Genomic DNA, 24,632 nt, shown 5'->3' with positions numbered 1-24,632 from the left:
TGGAGTTTTGTGGGCACGTGCAAACAAGCTGATGAACAGAAAATATGACAAAAACAAAAAGCACGTTATATCTCCTTTAACAATAATAATAATAATTCAAAAGCATCAATTCAGTTTTGTACCTTAACAAAAGCGTCGCGTACATCCAGAGCTTGTTCCATGCTGAGCGGCGTGGAGACGGTTTCTCCTCTGGTGATCAGAGTTCGGCTGGTCAGACAGTTCATCAGATCCTTCCCGTCCACCTGAACACACATGCACACACACACACACACACACACACACACACACACACACACACACACGCACACACACACACACACACACACACAGGAAGTATGAACATTTGGTTAATAGTGTGTTTTCCTGTGAACCTTCAAGAGGAGCTCATGTCAACGTTAACTCATCATCTAGGAAGAACACTGAAAAATGACTTGTCAGTTTCTGAATGATGATGATGATGATGATGATGATGATGATGATGATGATGATGCTTCCTGAGGTTTTGATTTGCATGAAAGTGAACAGTAATCAAAGTTATGGATGGATGACATACTGGAGGCCCCTGACACAAAACAACTTTTAAACCATTTAAACATGATTTTATTTTATTCATTTTCTGTTAGTATTTTTGGACATTCTGGCTTTTACTACATACAGCAGCAGACAGTAGAGAACAGACAGGATATTAATGTAGAGAGACGAGAGATGTAACAAAGATCGTCAGCCTGACTCAGTGTCCCAACCCCCAACGCAACCAGGAAACCCCTAAACTAAATATTAAACTACTAATTATTATAATAATTAGGGTACAGTAGCGTTAAAAAAATCTGAATAATGCCAACATCATTAATTAAACTGGCAGACTGAAATTAGAAATTAATTAAAGTTATTGTGAGGCTCACTATGACTGAAGGATTTGGATGCAAAACCAAAATGTTGATACCTGACGAGTTAACAGGAAGCCATTAATTAACTGTAATTTATTATTATTATTATTATTATTATTGTTATTATTGTTGTTGTTGTTGTTGTCCTCATAATGGAAAAACCCTCTATTACTGAAACTGATTAGCAGCTACTTATACATCTATCTTTGTGAGGACATTTTGACTGGTGCTCACTTTCTGACACATTCAAAGGCCTGTTTGAAGGTGCGTGTGCGTGTGTGTGTGTTTGTGTGTGTGTGTGTGTGTGTGTGTTTGTGTGTGTGTGTGTGTGTGTGTGTCACCTCCAGCAGAGTAGCAGCAGTAGTGAGGTGAGGGCTGCGCACCACCTCGCAGGCATCCAGGTTGTCATAGGTACGAGCTGCAGGGTCAAAGGTCAACAGAGTATATATATATATATATATATATGTATGTATTCTTTACACACAGAAAAGACAAAAATGAAACACACAAATATAAATATGAAAATATTTTTAAAAGCTGCGACAGTAAATGTTGTGGCTCTCTCAGTGTTACATGTAGAAAGAATTCTTTTTGTCTTTACCTTCATATCTGAGGTTTCCCATGTGTAATATAGCAGCCAGCAGTTTAGAAATCTCCCAGTTCTCTTTGTCTGTGAACATTAATACCTGCAGAACAGAGAGACGGAAAAAACTGAAACTCCAATGTGGGAAAGAAAATTCATCCATTTTTTGAGAGCAATGAAGAAGAAGCTTCTATGTGATAAATTAAATTAATTCTGTTTTTGTGCTGTTCTGTTGAGAGAAAACACACATTAACTAATGCAAAACATTTTAATTAATTAAATTAGAGGCAATACAATAGGATGTGTCATTTCAACTCCAGAGCTCGTTATCAAAGTCTAATAAATAACACACACACACCTGGAGCTGACGTCTCTTTGCTGCACTATAATATCAGTGTGAGGTTTTAATCAGTACCTTCATGGCAGAGCGGATGTTGGAGTATTCTTTCATGTCGTCACGGCCGTCACACACCGTACAGTGACCCTGCAGAGAGAGAGAAAGAGAGAGAGAGAGAGAGAGAGAGAGTCAGGTTTACAAGGAAAAACTCACCTTAAAGATAATCAGATATGACAAATATTATCATTTCAAGACTAACATGTTCTTGGTGTATTTTGTTTGTGAAAGAGTTCAACCATCACAGAGTTTCTCATGAATTTTTAAAATGTAAATACGCCCTTTTGTTTCATTTTGTTTCATTTTGTTTCATTTTGTTTCATTTTGTGCTGTAATATGTTTTCACAGCCTTTCATATAGATATATATATATATTATCCACAAACATCATGTATGTATGTTAACAACAGCCCCAGTTTGTGCTTCTCATATATAACCGTTAACGTTCAAGTCACAGAGCAGTGTCAGATTTTTTTTCTAATGCTCGATTGTAATGTTAATACATGAGAAGCAAGAATTCTGGCTGTTTGACACCAAATCGTGACATTTACAGCTGATGTTTCACATCCCTGAAAGCTTTTTTATCTCTTAAACGTTCCCTGTGGAGTTTTTGACCTCTAGTAACCTTTCTGTACGGAGCTTTTATGTTTTTTTTATGAGTGTGTTTGCTGGCTGTAAATGTGCTGAGAAACGCTGCCATGGACCAACAAAGGCAGAGAAGAAGAAGAAGAAGACTGCAGGCCAGTGAGTATGGATGTTAACAATGCAGGATTTAAAATACTCTAAAGATAGTTTTACAAATGTTTTATGAAGAAGAAAATGGATTCAGCACATTTGTTACATCACTCAGTGACCCTTTAACAAACCAGTATTATCGGTGGTGAAAGTATCTCAACTTATTGACACATCATCTCTGTTTGTTTCCCTTTAAATCAGTTATAATGTTTGTTATTGTGCAGCCACTGAGTGGCAGAAAGTCCTGAAGGTTGTTCTAACGAAGGATCAATAACTGCTGCAACAGCTATCCGGTTGATGACACGACAGCTGAACACATGTAGGTAAGAGTGAAACTCACTATGGTCAGGTAGGTGTAGTCGGTGGCTTTACTCAGCCCCAGTTTCTTCTTCTCGTCTGCAGTCATTCCCTTCAGCATGCAGTAGAAGATGTGGTAGTTCCTCTCATCGTACGCCTGCAGAGAGAGATATTAATCAATCAATCAATCAATCAATCAATTTTTATTTATATAGCGCCATATCACAACAGAAGTCATCTCAAGGCACTTTTCACATTTATTTTATTACACAAATCCTAGCAGTGTTAGCATGTAGAGGTTAGCACGTTAACTTTAGCATGCTAATGTTAGGTTTAAAGGTGTCTATCAAAACAGAAAAATAAGCTTGAAAATCTCATTAGTTTTGCCATTTTCAGATTTCTATCATAGAACAATCTGCATCTTAGTCTTAATCACAGAAAATCCTCAGAGATGTAAAGTTTGAGCAGGTGTTGTGGTTCTGTGTCGTACCTGTCGACACACTCTGGATTTCTCCAGCAGGTACTGCTCTATCTTGGCTCCCTCTATGGCTCCTCTCTTGTTGAAATGGATGTCGATGTATTTCCCGAAGCGAGATGAGTTGTCATTGCGGATGGTTTTAGCGTTTCCGAAGGCTGCAGGAGAAAACGACAGAGATCAGTGATGCAGGTGATGATATGGATGCATGGATAAGTGTATAAGAACAAGACTGTATGTGTGCATATGTGTGTGTTATCATGAGGTTTCACATGCAAGAAAATATTAAAGAAAGCATAAATATTCAAACCAACATCGTTTGGTTGCTACTCTTTCATCTGTCCTTTTTTAGGAATGTTTATATGTGTCAACTGTTTGCTTTCATGAGGAGAACATGTTCAAGAAAACCCAAATCTTAACACCAGGTCAAGACCTGCCAACCTCTGAGAGGAGACATTAGGTGCATGTAGCACGGTGTAATGTTTCAGTGTTTATCTTTCTGCATGTGTTTTCCCTATTTGTAGATGTTTTTTTTTATTTGTAGCATGTTGTGAAAGAGGTTTTCCTCGCTGTAATCATTCCTCCTGTTCATACTGGATATTAAAAGATCCTTCAAATGTGCTTTCAATGTAAGTGATGGAGGCCAAAATCCACAGTGTGTCCACACAGTCATTTAAAAGTCTGTGTGAAGCTTATATTCAGCTTCATCAGTCTGAGTTAGTCATATCAAGTGGATATCTGACACATTTACAGTCTTTTTAGCATCAGATTCCCTCTTTGTGTTTCCTCGGACAGTGTTTCCCTGTTGAGCTGCAGGTGGAAGTATAGTAACAAAAAGAGGGACTTTGGCACTAAAAAGACTGTAACGTTGAAAGATATCTACTTGATTTGACTCATTTGGATGCTAAAGCTTCATATTATATGTGTGTGTGTGTGTATGTGTGTGTGTGTGTGTGTGTGTGTGTGTGTGTGAGTGTGTGTGTGTGTGTGTGTGTGTGTGTGTGTGTGTTCCTACCCTCTAGTATAGGATTGGCCTCCAGGACCTGTTGTTCTATCCAGGAGTGTTGACCGCTGATGGCTGCCAGGAACTGAAGGATCAGTTTGGTGCTTTCTGTCTTTCCTGCTCCAGACTCTCCGCTAATAACACAGATATTTAAAAACATTCAGTCAGTTTGCTTCAAGATATTTTTGCTCTCTGTACTTTTGTCGATACCTTCCTTTATGCAACAAATGAACTCAATCTTTCAAATGCATCAGTGTTCAACACAAACCAATCAAATACAATATGAAATAAACAAACTTATGATTTAAATCAGGAAATATCTATAATAATATGTGGATATTCATATTTAAACAACATACAGTCAGATCATCACTCTGTTACAACTTTCAGTACGTGACAACTTTTGCTGTTTTGTGCTTTCAGACACATTTTAGTCGCTACATTAAAGAAATTGATGTTGGATATCCAGCCTCAGGTTTAATAGATAGATAGTAATATAACGCAGCTGTTGTCTGTCCTTCCAGACTAGCGTGATGATAATGTGAACATTCAGACTGAGGTCACTCTGCTGCAGTCTAGATACCGTCTGGATCAGATTTAGTGAAAGTAGCCCAAAGCTGAACAGAAAACATCAGATTCAGTGTGATTGTTTTCTGTTCATACGGTCGTATTATGCACATAAATACATCATTGTCATGAATTAGGGAACATACACATGTGCACACATATGCAACACATGTAAATTGATTGTATGTAAATACTGTTGTTATCTTGTTATTTATTATGAGCTTTATTTAATTAATGTATTTCTGGTAGTGACATGTTTAAGTAGACAAGTCTAACCAGGGACAAATCCTATATGCAACACATCTGTTTCATGTTATTTTAACCTGTTACAATGTTTTTTTGCATCGTCCCTGACAAATAAATGAGTCTATAGACACGACAGCAGCTTTGTGAGGCTGTAAAGAAATGCAAACCAAACAGATAGATATCTTCAAGATTTAACTGTTACCATCTTAGTTTAACATGTTAGCATGTTAACATTTACTAATTAGTAAAAAGTAGAGCTGAGGTTGATAGTTTTGCAGGTGTGTGATCATCAAACTGTGGAGACAAACTAACTCAAATGTGAACCTGCTGCTGGAGGAAAACTAATGTTTGTGAAGTGAATTTTCGCCGTGCGTTACTGCAGGTTTGAACGCGGGAACATTTGTTTTTGTTCACATAATTCACGCAAGTTTGGCTGCATGATCATTTGTGTTTATTCACCCCAAACAGCCAGCGAGCAACGGCAGGCACAACTAGTCCCCACCTGGACTATGAGAGCCAGACAGTGATGTTACTGAGGCTCAGTCCTCCTGCTAACAACAGTTACTAAGATATCAACTCTCCTCTGCTCGTTCTGCTGTGATAAACTGCATCAACCTGACACATAAAACTCCCCCCAAACATCTGTTTATTTACTACATTTCCCAGATGACAACTACAGACCTTATAGTGGTATGAAACCAAAATAAGAGAGGAATAAGAGAATCTCTGGAAACCATGAATGTCTGTTCCAAATTTTAAACCAATCCATCTTATAGATAACAAGATGTTTAAGTGAAAACTTTGATCAACGGGTGGCTGAAGAGGAAAACTGAAGGGATCACCCAAAACATCTGGATTCGGCCCTGAATGTCTGTACAGAATTTCATGGCGATCCATCCTATAGAAATATGATGTCACCATCCTGAGTAAGATCTACCTGCAGTCTGGACTCTTTCCTACCTGATGATGCAACACTGGTCGCGGTTGTTCCTCTGCATGTTGAAGTAACAGTTGTCGGCGATGGCGAAGATGTGCGGCGGCATTTCGCCGATCTTCTTGTTGGTGTAGAGGCGGATCTGGTCGGCCGTGTAGATGGGCAGCAGCTGATACGGGTTGATGGCCACCAGGATGGAGCCGGTGTACGTCTGCACATGGAGGAGGAGGAAGAGGAGGAGGAGGAGGAGGAGGAGGACAGTAATCAACGGTCAATCAGTTACTGCTAATCACAGTGGATTGATACATTAAATGATTCATGACAGATAGTTGGTTGATCAGACAGGATTTAAATGGATTCACGGCTTTTTCAGGCCAACATGATGCTAATTATTTTAGCAAATTTGATGCCATCGGACTGTAAAATCTCTATAGATGTTGACTTATTTTGATCCAGTAGCTAATTTCCAATAAAAGGCCAGTTTAAGTGTAATATATCAATTAGCAGTGTTGGTCAAATCCATCTTTTAATGAATAAAAACAGGCAGTTTTTCATTACATCACATATACACTCTCTCTCTCTTGCATCTACTGTATACATCAATGCATGCACATGTAATGTATACACATGCACACAATGTTTCTGTCATCATGGATCTGTTTTATTCATTTGTTTAGTTGTTTTGACCCGAAATTAAAAGTCTTCCGATGGACGGACGACGGCTGCAGACATCACACCTGTAGCATTATTTCCTCCAATCATACAACTGTCAATAAACTAATAAATAAACACAATTAATGCTTGAAAATCTAGATGTTCTGTGGATCAAACTCTTCTCAGATGATTCCTGAACTGAATGCAATCTGTCTTCCAACTTATTATGTGATTATTTATCAAATCAAATATAAAAATCGAATATTTAAAGAGCAGCGAGCTGAGGCTGGTGGAGGGCGGATGAGGTGACGCAGGTGTCGTAACTCAGGTGGCGAAGGATGACAATGAGGACGTATCAGTGTTCGCCAACCGGAGAACAGGCGGCCATGTTGGAAACAAACCAGCTGCTCGGTTACCGCTGAGCCTGAGAGAATCAGTCCTATGAAGCGTTTTGACTCGTCCTGCAGAAACACGATACTTCCAAAGCTTCTACGTAACAGAAAAGTAGAGCTTTCCCCCTCCATGAACATTTAGTTTTGTCTTTTAGTCAAGACATACTGTATTTGCTCAATGAAAGCAGTCAGTTATCACAAAAAAGTAGGTGCAAAATAAAGTTTTACTAAATAAAATAAAGTATGGAGATGATTTTAAATGAGCTGGTTACCCTCAGCAGAATCATTCATTCATGTGTATAGAAAATATAAACATTCGAAGCATGCAACATACATGCAGCTTACAGATACAGCTGAACAGGAAATATACTGCATGTTGCTGTTTTTGAGGCCGTGCAGGTGCATTAAATACTCTTGCAGCCATGCTCGATGTCCAGGAGCTGACTTACCCTGCCGCCACAGTTTGTCTTCAGAGGAAACAGGAAGAAGAGGCAAGAGGAAGCACGGAGGAGAGCGAGGAGGGCAAAAGAGAAGATAGAGAAGCAAGAAATGGAGACGAGAGCAGAAGAAAAACAGCCGACAGCAGAAGTCTTGAGGTTGGATTTGGGAGATATCACTCAGAGTGTTAGTAAAGATCATTTCAGCCCGAGATGAAGGATTAAGAAGCAGTTAAAAAAAGCAAGAAAGCAGTGAACAGTATCAGCAGCGTGATGGTAACTATGAACGGATGAAGGGAAGACTTTACTGCCCCAACAAAACCATTAAACAGTTAGAAATCTGGCTGTTTTTAATGAGTATTTTACCATCTTTATTGGCATAATATTCATCATGACAGAAATAACAGATTTAGGAACAAAGTGCACATAAAATCCTCAAATAAAAGATGTTTTCTCCTCATTTGTGGTACTTCTAATATGAGGTGTATGACTCACATTTACACCTGGTATTAACTGGTGATTACACATTAAAATAACGACTTATTAAAGCAGGGCCCATAAGCAGATGTCATAACTCATATATGACTGTAGATCACATGTTAATAGTAGGGGTGTGCCCGAATACAAATATGTTATTCGGCAAAACACAAATAGTGGGTGTTTTTACGAATATTTGTTTATACAAATATTTTAAAAATTATTTGTTTTAGGGGGAAAAAAAACTAAAAAACATGTCATGTTACATCACTATCTCAGTGTCTCTCCTCTGCTCCGCTGTGACGTCTATCAGCAGGTCTCAGTGAGGGGAGTCACATCCACCTGCTACATGACGCACATTTCCTAATTTGGACATCACTCCCGGAGTTGGGGGTGTTCCCCAGAGATAAAGCTGAACTACTGACACATGCTTCATGAACACTTATTGTAACACCTTAATTTTCTAAAATTAAAAGCCTAATAAAAACAAAAACAGGATTTTTAAGCTTCTTTCCGCCTTAATTTGAATACAAATACAAATAATTTTGCTGCCTCAACAAATACAGATACAAATACAAATACCGGGCCTTCTGCACATCCCTAGTTAATACCTGGTGAAAATGTAGTTTGTGTTCTCACATATGTGAGTTTCTCTCTGTATCTGATCAGCAGGTTATAGCAGCACAGTATATCAGTATCAGTAGTAGAAGAGCTTTAGTGCAGTGATACTCACATATATTCGTTTCTCTCTGTATCTGATCAGCAGGTTACGGAGGATTCCAGCTTCGTTGAGGTCTCCCAGGCGGATCATGTCCTCCACACCGTGGATGGAGGTGGGATGCATTGGCTTGATGTTGGTGGCATTCTGGGGGGAGATCCAGTGCTCCTGGAGGTGGGGGGGGGGAGTCATTGGTAATGATCAATAACCCTGTCAACACTCCTGATCCAAAATAACAAGTAACACAACAGTTGCATCATTATTCCAGCTTTCATTTGGCCTTCATGATAGAAGTTCTAATGAACTGCTTTAGTGCTTTTATTCCCCTTTAACGCTGTAAAACTTTACAGCTGATGTTAAAGGAATAATTAAACATTTTGAGAAATATTTTGATGCCACTCTCATCTAATGAGTTGATTAATTAATTAATTAACTAGGTTAAAAGGTTATATCTTCATTGTTTAATCCGTACCAAAGTTAAGTTCCAGACTATTTCTGGTTTCCTCAGAGTGTGGCTCTTTATAGATTTTTTAAACTTTGATATGATAATAATAATAATATCTTTATTTATATAGCACCTTTTAAAAACAGAGTTTACAAAGTGCTTTGACAGACAAAGCAAAAGCAGTACAATACAATGCAAAGACATGAAACAGAAAACAATAACAGATCTGACGTTAAAAAGATGGCGGCCAAAACAATAACAGATCTGACCTCAAAAAGATGGCGGCCAAAGGCAAAGAAAGACAATAAAGAGATGATAAAAAGTTTAAAAGAAAGATGATCAAAAGACAACATTACATAAAAGCAAGTCTATAGAAAATATGATATATATCTAACCAGTAAAGGTATTTTAACTATGTCTTTGGCTCGGTGCGAATGTGCCTGAATTAAGCCCGGAGGTTTCCCTTTGTGTAAAGAAACAGTCTGTGTTTAGTCTGTAGTTGCCCTGTAAAATGGTGAATTGTCAATCTTTATACTTCAGTTTTTGTACAGATCAAACAAACAATATATAAGAGTTCATTATTGAGCTTAAAGGTGCTTTAATGTTGATTTTATCGGAGTTTGTTTCAGTTTTTATGCTAAGCTAAGCTAAGCTAAGCTAAGTCTGCTCGGCTCACAGACATGAAAGTGGTGTCATCTTCTCATTTAACTGTCGACACAAGCGAACAAACATATTTTCTGAAATGTAGAAGTACTGTTTTAAGTTACTATCAACACTCCAGAAAATCTTGAAGCTCCTTTGTAAAAAAAAAAACAACCAAAAAACAAAAAGCAGCTCTTACGTTTCCTTCATCGTCCACCACCTGGATCTGTCCCGAGTCACAGAGTTTGACCACAGCACCGATCGGCACCTCGAACTCCCGACCGGTCTTCAAGTCCAACCAGACATAGTCGCCCTGAGGACAAAAAAATCAAGAATTAAAACCAAAACCAGGATCAGGATCAGAAACAGAATCAGAATTCAGTCAAATCACCATCAGAGGAAGAACCAGAACCAGAACCAGAACCAGAACCGTTGATTACAGCGTCTCCATATTTCATGTCAAATCAAAGGAAAAATGATCAAAATGTAATTGATTAGTTTAACAAATTTATCATTTGGAGTTTATATTTGTAAGATGATCAGAGTTTCTTTGATTGAATAATTGAATCATTTTCACGCTGCAGCAGGTTTAATGCAGTCTGGAGACTCAGCGTCTTCATATCATCTTAATTAATCATCTTAATATTCTAGTATTGAACCCCAGATGATCTCCCGGACCAGGCAGAACATTTCATCCTGGACTGGAAATATGTACCAGGAACGTGTCGAGGTGGACAGGAAGCTCATCTGACCAGCGGACAGTCGTTATGTAGGAGAGGAGAGAAGCGTTAATACAGACAGGTGAGTGAATACTGTGAAAGTTCTCTGATTCCTCTTCTATATTATTGTAACGTGAGGGTTCGATAGGTGGTAATTGGACACTCTTCATGAGAGAAAATAGCAGGATGGAGACAGGTGACTTTTTAAGCAGAATCAGAGTCATGACAACCACAACACTTCCTCGTCTCTAAGGCACATGTGACTAAACCAACCAATCATAGGCTGGACTGAGGCAGATCCAACTGTAATGAAGATAAAACCATAGAAGCAGATTCAATACTGTTTTAACCTTCACAGGATGCTGGTGTGAACATTTGAACCTGTAAATATGTAAATGATAAAGCACAGATATATAAATAATTAACTGTGTAAACATTGTAAATGTATATATTCGTCCAGAATCTTCAAAGACTCCTTTAATCATCTGTTGTTTGTCCTTATTCTGATAAATGATCAGTTATATTTGACTATATTAGTGTTACTCTCTTCTTTGTGTTTACTTATTATTGAGATTCAAGCAATATATTATAGTTTCCTAAACCACAGAGAAAGTAAATGAATATAAACAGACATGTCGATGCATGAACTAAAATAAGACTGACAGACGACAATAAGACCTTCATGTTTTGCAGCCTCACCAACAACCAGGCGCCGCCAGAGCTCGTAAGAAATGTGTCCAACATGTTTTATGAATCAGTAGATGGCTGCGGTTGCTGGTGCGTGTTCTGCCAGATGATTTCCCAGTTTGAATTGATGCTACCTTTTATTATTTTATATTCTTCTACAAAATATTCTGCTAATATTTTTCTTTTGTTGCACAAAAACAGCAGCTACCTGGATAGGAAACTGAGGTTAAAAATCCCTTCTTCTTCTTCTTCTCTTTTTTTTTTTTGTGCAATATTGTTTTCATCCAGATGGTTTGAAGAGTCTTTGAGGATTCTGGAAATACATCGCTCATAGAGACTGAGGACAATCTCCCAGGTTTTGTTGCTAAAACTGGGTGGAAACAGTTAGAGAGTTTAGGGAGGCTTTTTCATGTCTATGGGACAGTGACATACAGTTCAATATGGAGGAGAATGGGATCGGTGGAGAAGAGCATCATTTTCTAGTAAGGCGTGTCTTTGACAAAACATAAGGAGCGACGGTTTGTTAGCGGCTGTTCAAGCAACTACTGAGCATTCAGAAATCCTCAGACTTGGGTAGACGGAGATCCACAAGGTTCACTGAAACATCTTCAAACCACTCCCACATCTGTAAGCTCAAAATAACATCTGAACTCACAGCTTCTGTTTACTGAATGTGTTCATTGCTCATGAACGATAAACAAAAACATCTCCAAACATTATTTTTTACCCAAAACGCCAAAATATAAGTTTGAGTAACAGATCAATGATCTTGAAAACACCACACAGCAGTTTACTGGCAGGATTTTACAACTTTACTAAAACAAAAGGCCATAATTTTATCTATCACTGTATCAATACACCATTCCTGCTACAAACAGCCAGTAATGTCTTGTATGTATTTGATTGGCCGACATAAGGCCTTGACGGATGACAGGTTTTTGTCCTCTGCGTTTGCATCGCTGCTGCGCTGCTGGACCTGCTTCAATCTTTCAAATGAAAGAGGAGCTAAAACATTAAAGGCTGTTTGTTCTGTGTGTTCAGCTAATCTAACCAACTGATATGAGAATAATATCAATCATATCAATAAACTCTCTAAGTGAATAAACGTGTTTCCCAAATTGTCAAACTTTTCTTTTAATGTTGTCAGTTCATTTCTATGATGTTAAAGACTGAAGTTAAAGCGTTACGTATATCAAAGGAGTCTTTGGTTGCTCACAAATTGTTGCATTTGTTAGTTACATGCAACGAAACACACACACACACACACACACACACACACACACACACACACACACACATACACACACACACACACACACACACACACACACAGGGCCAAATATGTTTAAACACAGTTTTCAGATGTACAATTATGACTCATTTCATGACACAAAACATAATTATTTAACCACACAGTTATGCAAAGTGAGATAAGACAACATCTCTCTCTCTCTCTCACACACACACACACACACACACACACACACACACACACACACACACACACATACACACACACACACATACACATACACACACACACACACACACACACACACACACACATATCAGACATATAATTGATATAATGATGCATGAAACAAGGGATCACACACACGTATCTTACGCAATACAAACCCCACAGAGTAAAGGCATATAATTATGACTCTCTCTCTCTCACACACACACACACACACACACACACACACTCACGCAGCTGCAGCGTACCGGCAGCAGTGTGCTGTGTTTCATCACAGTGTTGACGTTGCGTATCAGCGCCCATTTAGCCTGATCCTTCTCATAGAGCTCCACATAGTCCCGACGCTTGTACATCTTCACACACACACACTCTGACAAAGATGTAGTCTTATACTCCGCACAGAAATGGAAAAAAAATATCCACAATTACGAGTGGAAAGGTGTGTAAATTGAGTTGTGTAATATCAGTTTCTTCTGTAACTTCCTTAAGCACAAACACGGAAAAATGTTCAAATATCCACATAAAACAGCAAACTAGAACTCAGATTATCTCCACAGGAGAACAACCTTCATGGTTCAACAGGTTAGATTCATCACAGGTTTGATTCCAGCAGAACAAAGTCACATATCACCTCTGGTTCTCTTCATTGGGTTAATCTAAAAAAAAAACCATCTGAAATATCCTTTAAGAGACGCCAAAAAAATGATGTCAAGAAATAAAAGTGTCAACATCAGTTTTATCTAACAGGGTCAAACAAAAGAAACATCCTGGTTTGTGACCTTCGCTCTCGTCTCTCTGTATATTCCTCGTCCGCTCTAAACTGTCCATAAAGACAGAAATCGATTCAAAAATATGAAATAAAATCCAGCTTTCCTCTAGTGTCCAGATCACTTTGAAGTTTCTACTTTGGGACAATCCTCCTGCCCTCTCTCTCCCTCTCTCTCTCTCTCTCTCTCTGTCACACACTCACACCTTGTTAACCCAGCCCTCCACAACCTCTCCTGTTGCCCATGGCAACAAGATGTCACTTCCTCCTCAGGTGTGTTGTACGGTGTTGGATTTCGATGCAGATAAATAAACTACAGACTCGTACTGCAGGATAAAAACTGTGTTTCCTGATTAGTATAATATTAATAAGCAATACCAGTATTACAGCTACTAATTATATTACTAACACTACTACACCTAATTCTAATACTATACTTCTACTAGTGATAATAATAATAATAATAATGCTGACGGCATTAAACAGCAACAGCAACATTATAAAATATACAGCTAAAAAGGAGGAATTATTATGAAAAGCCTTGTGTTTTCTTCAGAGGTGAATGTTGGAAACATGTTGTTTTACTACCAAAACAATCCATGTTTTCTGATCTGACACCCCGACTGGCTGCATGGCTAAAAACATTGCTAACGCTTTACCATTCAATAGTTTCACAGCTTCAGTAAATGTGCTTCATTTGAACCGCTCAGGTTTTAAAACAAATACTCAGTTTCATTATATTCAGAGTCTTTCGGTTAAAGTGAACTTTATAAAGTGGAGAAAGGGATGGGAGGGAGCGCCCAATAGTTTCAGCAGTTGATCAGACAAACAGAGAAAGAAAGAAAATTCAAACAGCAGTCTTATCACATGAATATTGTTATAGATGAATCTCACTAAGCATCTTCCCTCTGAGAGGAAATGTGTGGATGTGCAGTATAGATGGCTTTTTAAAAAACAGTGCATTCCCTGAGGCTGTTTAGACGCTTATTTCAGCACAATACTGTGTGGTTTTCTTTGCAATTGTTTGCAGTATTTATCTTATCTCATATAATTATGGTACATTGTGTATTTTAATATGTTTTTTGATAGAAAAATCTGTACCTTGCATTGTGTACCATGTATGGTTTTATGTTAGACGGCAGGGTAACAGCAGGACAAAGTCATATCGATATCATGTGGAAGGGAGAGTTCTGTAAAGCTTTGTCTAGGTCTGGTGGGAATCTGTAAACAACTAAAGGTGCCTCCAAAGGCCATCAAGGCCATCAATATATATACCAGTGAATTTCTTTCCTTCTTCAGAATTCTCCACAGAGACTCTGCGCACTCTCCGTGTCTGTAACATGTGATCTGTTTTAATTAAAGAGACGCTTGACTTCAACCAACCTCAGTCAATTGATAATTTATCTATCATTTTTATATTCAGTACTGTGCAAAAGTTTTAGGCACTTTAGATGTTTTAGATCCATAACGCAGCAGCATCAGGGAGGCGTCTGATCATCTGCAGCAGGACAACGAGCCCAAACATCCATCCAGAGTCATAAAGATCTATCTTCATCAACAAGAAGAACAAGGAGTCCTGCAACAGATGGTCTCTGATCTCCTGAAACACTGAGGAGAACTGCTGCTGATTTAAAGACAAAGCTGCTCACAGCAACATATTAATTTACTTTCTGCTATTTACTCAACTTTGCATCAAGTTAATTGATAAATAAAAACTATTCAAAGCATCCTCACTTTACTTCTAGTGTCTAAAACTTTTGCATGGTATTGTACTGTATGCACGGTGTCTGCCACTATGAGCTTACCAAGGTAGGTTCATTTGTTTGTTTGTTTGTTTACTTGTTGTTATGTTAACTCCACTCAACTCAACTCAAGCCTGTTAGAAGCAAATTAGAAGCTGTTGATCTAATTAACCACCTCGTCCTCCTGCATACAAGGTTTAGCAGCACTAAACTGAAAGACACAACCACACACAGCCAGTAGACGTCGGTGTCAATGTAAATATGTGTAATTTTATGTATATTTTTAATTATTTTTGCTCGGAGCGTCTCCTCACTTCACCATCCTCGGGCAAAGACCAAAATGAAAGAAGAAAATCTTCTTCCTGACTAAACAGGAAGCTTATCCAGAGCTTCCTCCTCATTTGTCAACTGTGTAGGATTATATAACTGCTACACTCACATTTCTCTGTCTGTCTCTCTGTCTTAGTTTCTTTCCTTCCTGTTCTGTAAGAAGAGAGAAGAAGAACCAGCAGCTGTTTGTGTTCTGAGAGTTGAGTTGGGTTTTGTGTGATGAGTTTGTGTTACATATATGTCAGTTTAATTAAGTAAATACTCCGTCTGGCAAACTGAGACACCTGAACATTACACCACCGAGCATCTGTCACACACACACACACACACACACACACACACACACACTCACACACACACACACACACACACACACACACACACAGAGTCTGTGAGTAATGGGGAGAACGGGTCCAACGCCAAACTATCAGAAACCACATGAATTATTTAACACAGAGGATCTGTTTGGTATCTGTCTCTAGTCTCCTCTTTTATATTTATTTTTCTGTGCCTCTTTCTCTCATTCTTTATTTTTTCTTGCTCTCATTTCTTATCACACAGGTGTCTGATGTGCAGATGGATAAATTGTGATTCAGGTGAGTTTGGTAACTGATCAGTTAGTTTGTTTTTTACAGTATTTAATAAATTTCAATTACAGAACTACAAACTAAACAAAAATGTTTCTGCTGCAGGATGAATAAAAGTTTGTGAAACAATCCTTAATCCTTAAATTCAGTCTGACTGGTTACCATAAAAAACAAACATGTTTGTATATTATTAATTAATTGTAAATTATTATTAAAATATGCAATTAGTTTGGCTGTTCAGTAAGCTGATGATACTACCAAACTAATCACTAATCAAAAAAAACAAAAAAAACCCCACAAACAAACAATAAAGTTGTCGGCTGTAAAACCAAAACATCTAACAGTGATCTGCAGAGTCATGTGACCCACCGCCCCCCCCCCCCCCACATTACACCCAGTCATTTGATCCATTTTTCATTTATGATAATATATGCAAACAAAGCCTCATCACCGACAGTCACGAACTGCAATATTGTAATAAATTAATCTAAGACAGCAGTAAAATGATAATTAGCTGAAAACAGTTTCCATTATCCAGAAACCAATGTGTTGTGCAACTGGCCAAAAACTAAAGTTGCATCAGTTTGAAATGGAACATATGATCACAAACACTTAAAAGGAAACGTGTCATTCACATTTCCAGCTTTATATTTATATTCTGGGGCTCTACTGGAATATCTTTGCATGATTTCCAGTTAAAAACTCCTTATTTATCTTCTACTGGTCCTTTCTGCAGCCCCTCAGTTCAGCCTCTGTCTGAAACAGGCTGTTTTAGCTCCGCCTCCTGATGAGCCCACTCTGTTCTGATTGGTCAGCTTCAGGAAGCTTCCTCCAGCAAACAAACTATAGTAGCAGGATTTCACTTCTTTTTCTCCTTCTTTACTCCAAATATAGCAACAAAAAGGCTACAGAATGGGAGACGGTTCTGCCGTCAATCTGATGAAGTAGAGGTAACTTTCACAGCGTCTTTCACATATAGTTCCCGGTAAATTACTGTGATAACCTTTCAGGCATCGCTAGTGATTTTCACTATTCACACATGCAGCTACATTCAGGATCATTTCCGTTTTGCACCTTTTCACACATACATGGCAATAATGGAATAGATGGAGCGAGGGACAGTCCAGCAGATGGCGGTCATGCAACACTTACGGACGCCAACCGCCATAAAACAGTTGCACGTGTATGTGGCGGAAGTTATTTTCAGGAACATGGTGGACGAGGAGCTAATGCTAATGTGCTAATTATCTTGTAATGTATTTATCTTTCAACAAGTTTGCGAGACAAGTCACACGCAAAAGCATCGGCAAGGCAACCGTAAACAAGTCACTGATGATTGTGTGATTGGTTCGCTCGCTCCACATGAAAGCGTCTTTCGTCTTTCATCTTTACGTATTCGTCCCTGAAATGTTGCTGCAGTCATTCACAACACAGACGTACCGGCATTTTCCCAGAAATGTTATGAGGTCTTGAGGTGGGAAACTAGCGGTACAGATTTCAATGAATATCCATCCCTGCTCCCGTTCACACATGACCCCAAGCAGGACATGTTCCTGAACATTTCAGGGATAGACTGCATGTGTAAAAGGGGCTTCAGTGTTCAGGGCAAGTTGAAGCCCTGACTTTTGACTTGCAGGAAGCATTTTTACATACACTATATTGCCAAAAGTATTGGCTCACCTGCCTTGATTCCACCATTTGCAGCTATAACAGCTTCAACTCTTCTGGGAAGGCTTTCCACAAGGTTTAGGAGTGTGTTTATGGGAATTTTTGACCATTCTTCCAGAAGCGTATTTGTGAGGTCACACACTGATGTTGGACGAGAAGGCCTGGCTCTCAGTCTCTGCTCTAATTCATCCCAAAGTTGTTCCATCGGGTTGAGGTCAGGACTTTGTGCAGGCCAGTCAAGTTCATCCACACCAAACTCTCTCATCCATGTCTTTATGGACCTTGCTTTGTGCACTGGTGCACAGTCATGTTGGAACAGGAAGGGGTCATCCCCAAACTGTTCCCACAAAGTTGGGAGCAAGGAATTGTCCAAAATCTCTTGGTATGCTGAAGCATTCAGAGTTCCTTTCACTGGAACTAAGGGGCCAAGACCAGTTCCTCCCCCACATCATAATCCCCCCTCCACCAAACTTTACACTTGGCACAATGCAGTCAGACAAGTACCGTTCTCCTGGCAACCGCCAAACCCAGACTCATCCATCAGATCACCAGATGGTGAAGTGCAATTCGTCACTCCAGAGTCCAGTGGTGGTGTACTTTACACCACTGCATCCGGCATTTTGCATTGCACTTGGTGATGTGGCTTGGATACAGCTGCTCAGCCATGGAAACTCATTCCATTTTACGTGGCCTACCACTTCGTGGCCTAGTTGCTCTCGTTCCCAATCGCTTCCACTTTGTTATAATACCACCGACAGTTGACTGTGGAATATTTAGGAAATTTCCTGACTGGACTTGTTGGTGGCATCCTATCACAGTACCCCGCTGGAATGCACTGAGCTCCTGAGAGCAACCCATTCTTCCACAAATGTTTGTAGAAACAGTCTGCATGCCTTGGTGCTTGATTTTATACACCTGTGGCCATGGAAGTGATTGGAACACCCGATTTCAATTATTTGGATAGGTGAGTGAATACTTTTGGCAATATAGTGTATGTTCACCTCAAGTTTTGGAACTTTGACCTTGTTTAACATCCGACATCATAACAGTATAAAAATAACAGGAAATCACAAAAAAAAGCATCTCATGTCCCCTTTAAATGGTGAGAGCTGAACTACAAATGACTGAACTGTTTCACTGCTGACTGACTGACCTGAATTCGCCTCAAACAAACATTCAGCTGTGAGTGTATTTAATGAGAGCATGCTCCATTCTCCCGTCACAGCCATCGGTCGCACATCGACAGAGAGCTGTTTTAACTCAGAGCTTCACAGAAGTCAATTAAAGATCAATGAAGCCTGCGGGTCAACTAACCAGACGAATGGAGACGGAGATGCTAATTCATGAGCCAGTGATGGTCAGAACAGCCAGCAAAGAGGTTCAGACATACAATAATAAAGTGTATAACATCTGTGTTTGTGGATTTTTATGTATTTATTTCTGCATTAAAAGAGATTTCCTGAATAAATAAAGTTAATGATAATAATAACGGTTGTTTTATGAAATAATAAGGGGACCAGGCAGGTAGTTTTTGGCTATTTAAAGAGCACAGACGCAGGTTTGCAGGTTTTAGGGAAGCTTTCATGCATTAAATGTTTTATGCTTTCCCTGCTAATGCTGTTGTTTGTCTGTGTGGGAACCTGCACTTTACCAATAAAGTTTAATTTTAGGTCAAGCAGCAGCCATGTTTTTCTAAGAAATGACAAATCAAGTGAGTTGCAGCAAAAGATATAACAGGAAAATCCCTGTTACACCTCTATAAAAAGCTAAAAATGATGTCATCTGATGATTGCTGGTAACCAGTATTGCTATTGGAAATACTTTAAAATTGAGAATAAAGTTCAGTGTGTTAAAATGTGACAAAGAAGAAAATTTGAGCTTTTACACAAACCTGAAAAAAGTAATATTGCAATTTTTGTTATACAGTGCCTTTATTCTTCAGGCACAACAAAGTAATCTACTGTAATATGATCTGACTTATTCTCTAAAACTTTATTTTGTATTTTACTGGGTAACAAACAATAATTTCTGACACAACCAGGTCATGTTGTGTGTACAAGAGAATCAATACAAGCCTCAAACAATAAACTCCCTGACCTCTAATTTGCAGTTTGCAGTATATTAAAGGACTTTGACAATGGTTTCTACTATAAACTAAGACAAACCATGTTTTGGACAAACGTGACCGAGACGAGCCACAGTGTCGGTGTCATGTTAGCAGCGCAGCAGTGATGTAATGTCCATACCGCCTGCGGGTGGACGGGTGTTTGTTCTCATCATCTCTCTCTTCAGGTAAATAATTCAGGCCAGACATGAGCCGGGTATTCACTTACAGCTGCTAATGTCCCTCCTGTGTTGGAAGGTAACAAACCAAAAGAGTCTTCACGGGACAAACGTGGTTCAGGGTTTAAGACGCCAACCGCAAACCAAAACAACCCTGTTTTTAATCCGGATGGGAATATTTATTGCATGTTTTCTCCATCTCTCTCCTGTCATCTCTCTATTATCTCTATCTAATAAAGATACTGTATGCACAATGCTTAACACCCAGTTTTTATTCTGCTTCTTCCAACTAAGGAGTGTTTAAATCAGCACTGAGTCTGCTGATAACTGAATGTTGACGGGCTTGAGCTGGGCTGAATTATTGTCTATTAAAATACTGATTAACTGTATTCATATGCTCTAAACAGAGCAACAAACAGATGTGTCTGTGGTGTAGCCTGACCGGAGTGGCTAGTCACTTGGTAGGAGGCAGACACAGGAAACCTTGTCCAGGTATCACAAGGTGGCTTATTTACAAGAAAAACTGGCACCAAAATATGTACAAAAACAAAAAAACAGCTAAATAGTTAACTTGGTCTAACTGATCAAAACTCAACTCACAACAACTGAACTTATATTAACTTATCATCATGTGAAAACAGCTACACACTGATGTACTAACCCCCCCCGACAGCCAAATAGCAACTGCTTAAATAGACCCTTCCATCAGCAGTCCATCAGAGTCAATCTGGGCTGTACCATTGCTGCAGGTACATCCCATGTCTCTCCTAAAAACAAGTAAGAGATAAAGTTATTCAATCTTACCAACCTCCAAGGTGAAACACTTTTCCATAGCTTACCATATAACACACTTGCAACCATACATAAACAGATCAAAGTCACAGTAAATAACTTAGTTAACATAATTTACTACCAACCCCCCCACACATGATCCAACCCAGTGACATCACTAATGATGTCACCCAGTGTATATTTACAGGACATTGTTGGGTGCCTCCTCCTTTTGTCTGTAGAGCACATAGTGGGTATGATAAGTAGCACAGAATTATGATTGAATTATGAAACGCAGGACTAACCCAATAAACAATAACTAAACTTAACAATACTTGTCTGTGTTTTACTTTAATCAGAAATGTTGCTGGTATGTGAACCGTAACCAAACATAATGCAAACCACAAACAAACAGGATGGTATGTGTCTGCAAGTTACAGATTGATCATGGACATATGGCTAAACAAACAAACAAGCATGGTTAAACTCGTGAGCTATGTGGCATTGATGGTGAAAGTAGGGACAAATGGTGTTTTCTCACCCACTTTGTCACAGTGTCCTTGTCACATGAAACACAGACAAAACAGTCTTAAACCTGCAGTAACAGAAGCAGAAACACAACACTGACATATTATCCTGTTTTTATCCTGTTTCTCCTTCACAAATCCAGCAGATTTGGAGCAACATTAAGAGTCTGAGTCGTGTTAACGGTCCCTCACATTACACATCATCATGCGATCTATTGTTATTGTTAAAACATTGCTGCTTTAAACACAAGATATTATCAAGCTATCATGACAGGATATCTTGCAAGATAATAACTTGCTTGCACAAGATTTTTAAAAAATTCTGGACTTTTAGAGCTCCGTAACAAATGAATATTCATTATTTTAAAGTCTGTGTGATCACTGAGTGGTTCAATTTACCAAAGTTTCACGCTGTTAATAAGATTCTGTAATTTCAGCTGCAGCTTTTTATTATCTTGTAACCCTGATTGTGTTAAAGGTTTACAACAAGTCATACTGTACAAGCTCTCTGCAGGGTCTGTAATGTTCACTGCAGACTGCACAGTGTCTCTCTGCAGGTGAGAGTCTGCCCCCTGCTGGTGTTTATGAAACATTTTACCACCACATAGAAAACAGAGCTCTGCAGATACACGTTCTGTGAAACATGACGTGTGTTTCCCAAGATTTTACTGTCTGAAGGAGCATTAAGACCATCAAACAACCTCAGATTAGTCCAGTTACTTTAGAGTTAGAGACATTTTTAAAGTGGCACCGGCTCACCTCATTTGCATTTAGATACAAGTCAAAGGTCACAGGATGAGATATAGTGACAGGATAATTGTTCTGGTATTTGTCAGTGAATGAACGAGTCCATAAAAACACACGAGACAGACCGGCTCTTCCCTTCTGCTTCAGTGAACAGTTAACATTAACATTTAGTCTGTTTCCTGCCTGACAGCAGGAATACTGAGAAAATATTTCTATAATATACAATTTGGAGTAAGAAATAGACAACAGAGAAGTCAAGTGACAGCAGCTGTTTGTCCTTCTGCTGTTAATTTGTTTTTATTTTACAGGTCACTTCATTTTATAATGATTTCTTGGACATTTTCTGAGTAATTTGCAGGTATTTGATGGTTAATATTTAGGACGTTTTACAGAGAGGGAGGTGTGATTTGATACAAATTATAAGAAAAGTGTTAAGTTGGTTTAATTGATCAGTACCCACAGGTATTTGGGTTCGTACTTAAGTGTTAATTTGCAAAAATTCTTGATAAAATAGACTCTTGACAATTCTTAAACTGACTGAAAATACTCAGTTTTCAGTGTGTAGTTTTGTGTGTCAATATATTAGCATACTAGGTTTTTCCTAAAAGTAACTGCAGTGTAACTGTTAATTCTGAGGATATTTCTTTGTAAGTGTTAAGTCATTTGGTAGCATGAAGTGCTCATCATAGAGTTTTTAAGAAACAACAACACAAAAATACAAACTGAAAACTGAGTATTTTCTGTCAGTTAAAGAGTTAACAGTCTCATTTATTAAAATTTTTTGCAAATGAGCTCTGTGTGAACACAAATATGAGTAGATACTTATCAACTAAACCAGTATAACCCTTTTTAAAAATACATATAATTTGTATTAAATTGCACCAGCCTCTCTGCAAAATGTCTTAAAAGTTAACTGTTAAATACCTGCAAATTACTCTGAAAATTTGTATAAAATTGAGAGTAAAGTAAAATAAGTGTTTTTTTTCCCTCCATTTACACATTTTACACAAAATCTTCTTCTCTCTCACACACACACATACTGTCCTGGTCCCATTGTGGCTGTCAAATAAGAGCTAATGAATGAATGCATGAACAGATGGATGGATGAATGAATGAATGAATGAATGAACAGATGGATGGATGAATGGATGAATGAATGAATACCGGTTGTCCATCACAGTGGAATTTAACTTTTCCCTCAATACAGCAGAGACAGAAAACAACCACTAAATAAAACTAATAAATAACAAACAAACCGGCTTTCAGTAATTTTGGGGATGTGACACTTTGTAAGAATCTCAAAATATCTCTTAAACAAACCAGTTAGTATCATCACTTAGCAAAACATTGTATTTATTTATTAATTTTAATGTAATTTAATGAATGGATGCATAGTTGCTGCTTTGAGATCTTGTTTACTGTTGGCTGCAACACTGTTTCCATGACGATGATAAAGCTGAAAGTTGAAGTTTGTGGTGTGTAGTGTTACATAATCAGTAAAAGCTTTTTTTAAATTAATAAATGTACTATGATTAGCTGCTATGAAAGTGTATAATTATTCAGGCTCCATAGTGTATAAATGAGTTGTGCTACAGAGTGAGGATGTACAGGATGTAAATATTTCTGGTTTAGTTGCATCATCAGTTCCACTTTTATGCTCAAACAAACCACAGTGTCGATCTCTGAAAGTGTGTCAAAGCACAAAAACTTTCTGTAACTTTCAGAATAATTTTATTCACCAGTTACATCGACTACTTTCCCCCACACTGGCAATAAAAAACATTCTGCTGTGGATCGAATCGTATCCACAGTTTCTGTCCAGTCCAGTTTTTCTGGCGGTTTGGACGTTCCTGAGTGTGTGTCAGGCAGGTTAAAGTGCGTGTGATGAGACAAACATCCACAGAGATGGTCGGCTGGTTCTGAAGTACAGTATTGTTTGCTGCAGCCTCAGTTTTAGCTGTATTGTTCTCAACTCAACAAATGGAGCAAACTAAAACTTCAAAGTCTGATTTAAAGTTCCAGTTATGCCTGCTACCATCGTAAACCCGGGTCCCGTTCTACTGAGGGATGAAGTCTTTGACCTTCTGAGACCAGAACCTTCCAGGCAGCTTTGTTTTCCTTCTTTAACAAACTAAACCGTGGACACGTTTCAAAAAAGTGATTTGCGAGTTCTGTTTACATGCAGATCACAAACGGAGGCGCTGCCACGTTTTTACAATGGAGTTTATTTTGAAAAGTGAAACATGCCAAAATTAACAGGAAATGATCTCCTGTTGCAAACTGCAGCTTCCACTGCCAGATAAATATTTTTCCACTTTGATCTTGAAATTTTTTTCAAAGGAAAAGTCACCACAGTGGTTTTATGAAATGGTGACCTCTGATGTGTGCAGGTTTCAAATTTGTACGATAAGATTTTCACCAAACAGCAACGTCTGGGGCT

At 38.5% G+C, this 24,632-nt stretch overlaps 1 protein-coding gene across 2 annotated transcripts in view; it reads right to left on the bottom strand.

Moving 5' to 3' along the window:
• The window catches only part of myo7aa (myosin VIIAa), a 76,921-nt gene that overhangs the window by 40,821 nt on the left and 11,468 nt on the right, over positions 1 to 24,632 (bottom strand). For both annotated transcript variants that reach the window (XM_044355225.1, XM_044355223.1), the window contains 10 exons: positions 10,085 to 10,198; positions 8,814 to 8,966; positions 6,147 to 6,331; positions 4,386 to 4,507; positions 3,386 to 3,528; positions 2,939 to 3,052; positions 1,886 to 1,954; positions 1,489 to 1,573; positions 1,229 to 1,305; positions 123 to 242 (listed from right to left, as the gene is read on the bottom strand). In XM_044355225.1, the coding sequence (XP_044211160.1) occupies positions 123 to 242; positions 1,229 to 1,305; positions 1,489 to 1,573; positions 1,886 to 1,954; positions 2,939 to 3,052; positions 3,386 to 3,528; positions 4,386 to 4,507; positions 6,147 to 6,331; positions 8,814 to 8,966; positions 10,085 to 10,198 (1,182 nt within the window). The remainder of the gene's footprint in view (positions 1 to 122; positions 243 to 1,228; positions 1,306 to 1,488; positions 1,574 to 1,885; positions 1,955 to 2,938; positions 3,053 to 3,385; positions 3,529 to 4,385; positions 4,508 to 6,146; positions 6,332 to 8,813; positions 8,967 to 10,084; positions 10,199 to 24,632) is intronic.

The sequence above is a fragment of the Thunnus albacares genome, chromosome 6 (assembly GCF_914725855.1).
Source record: "Thunnus albacares chromosome 6, fThuAlb1.1, whole genome shotgun sequence".
Classification (NCBI taxonomy): Eukaryota; Metazoa; Chordata; class Actinopteri; order Scombriformes; family Scombridae; genus Thunnus; species Thunnus albacares.
This window is presented reverse-complemented; position numbering and strand designations above follow the sequence as displayed.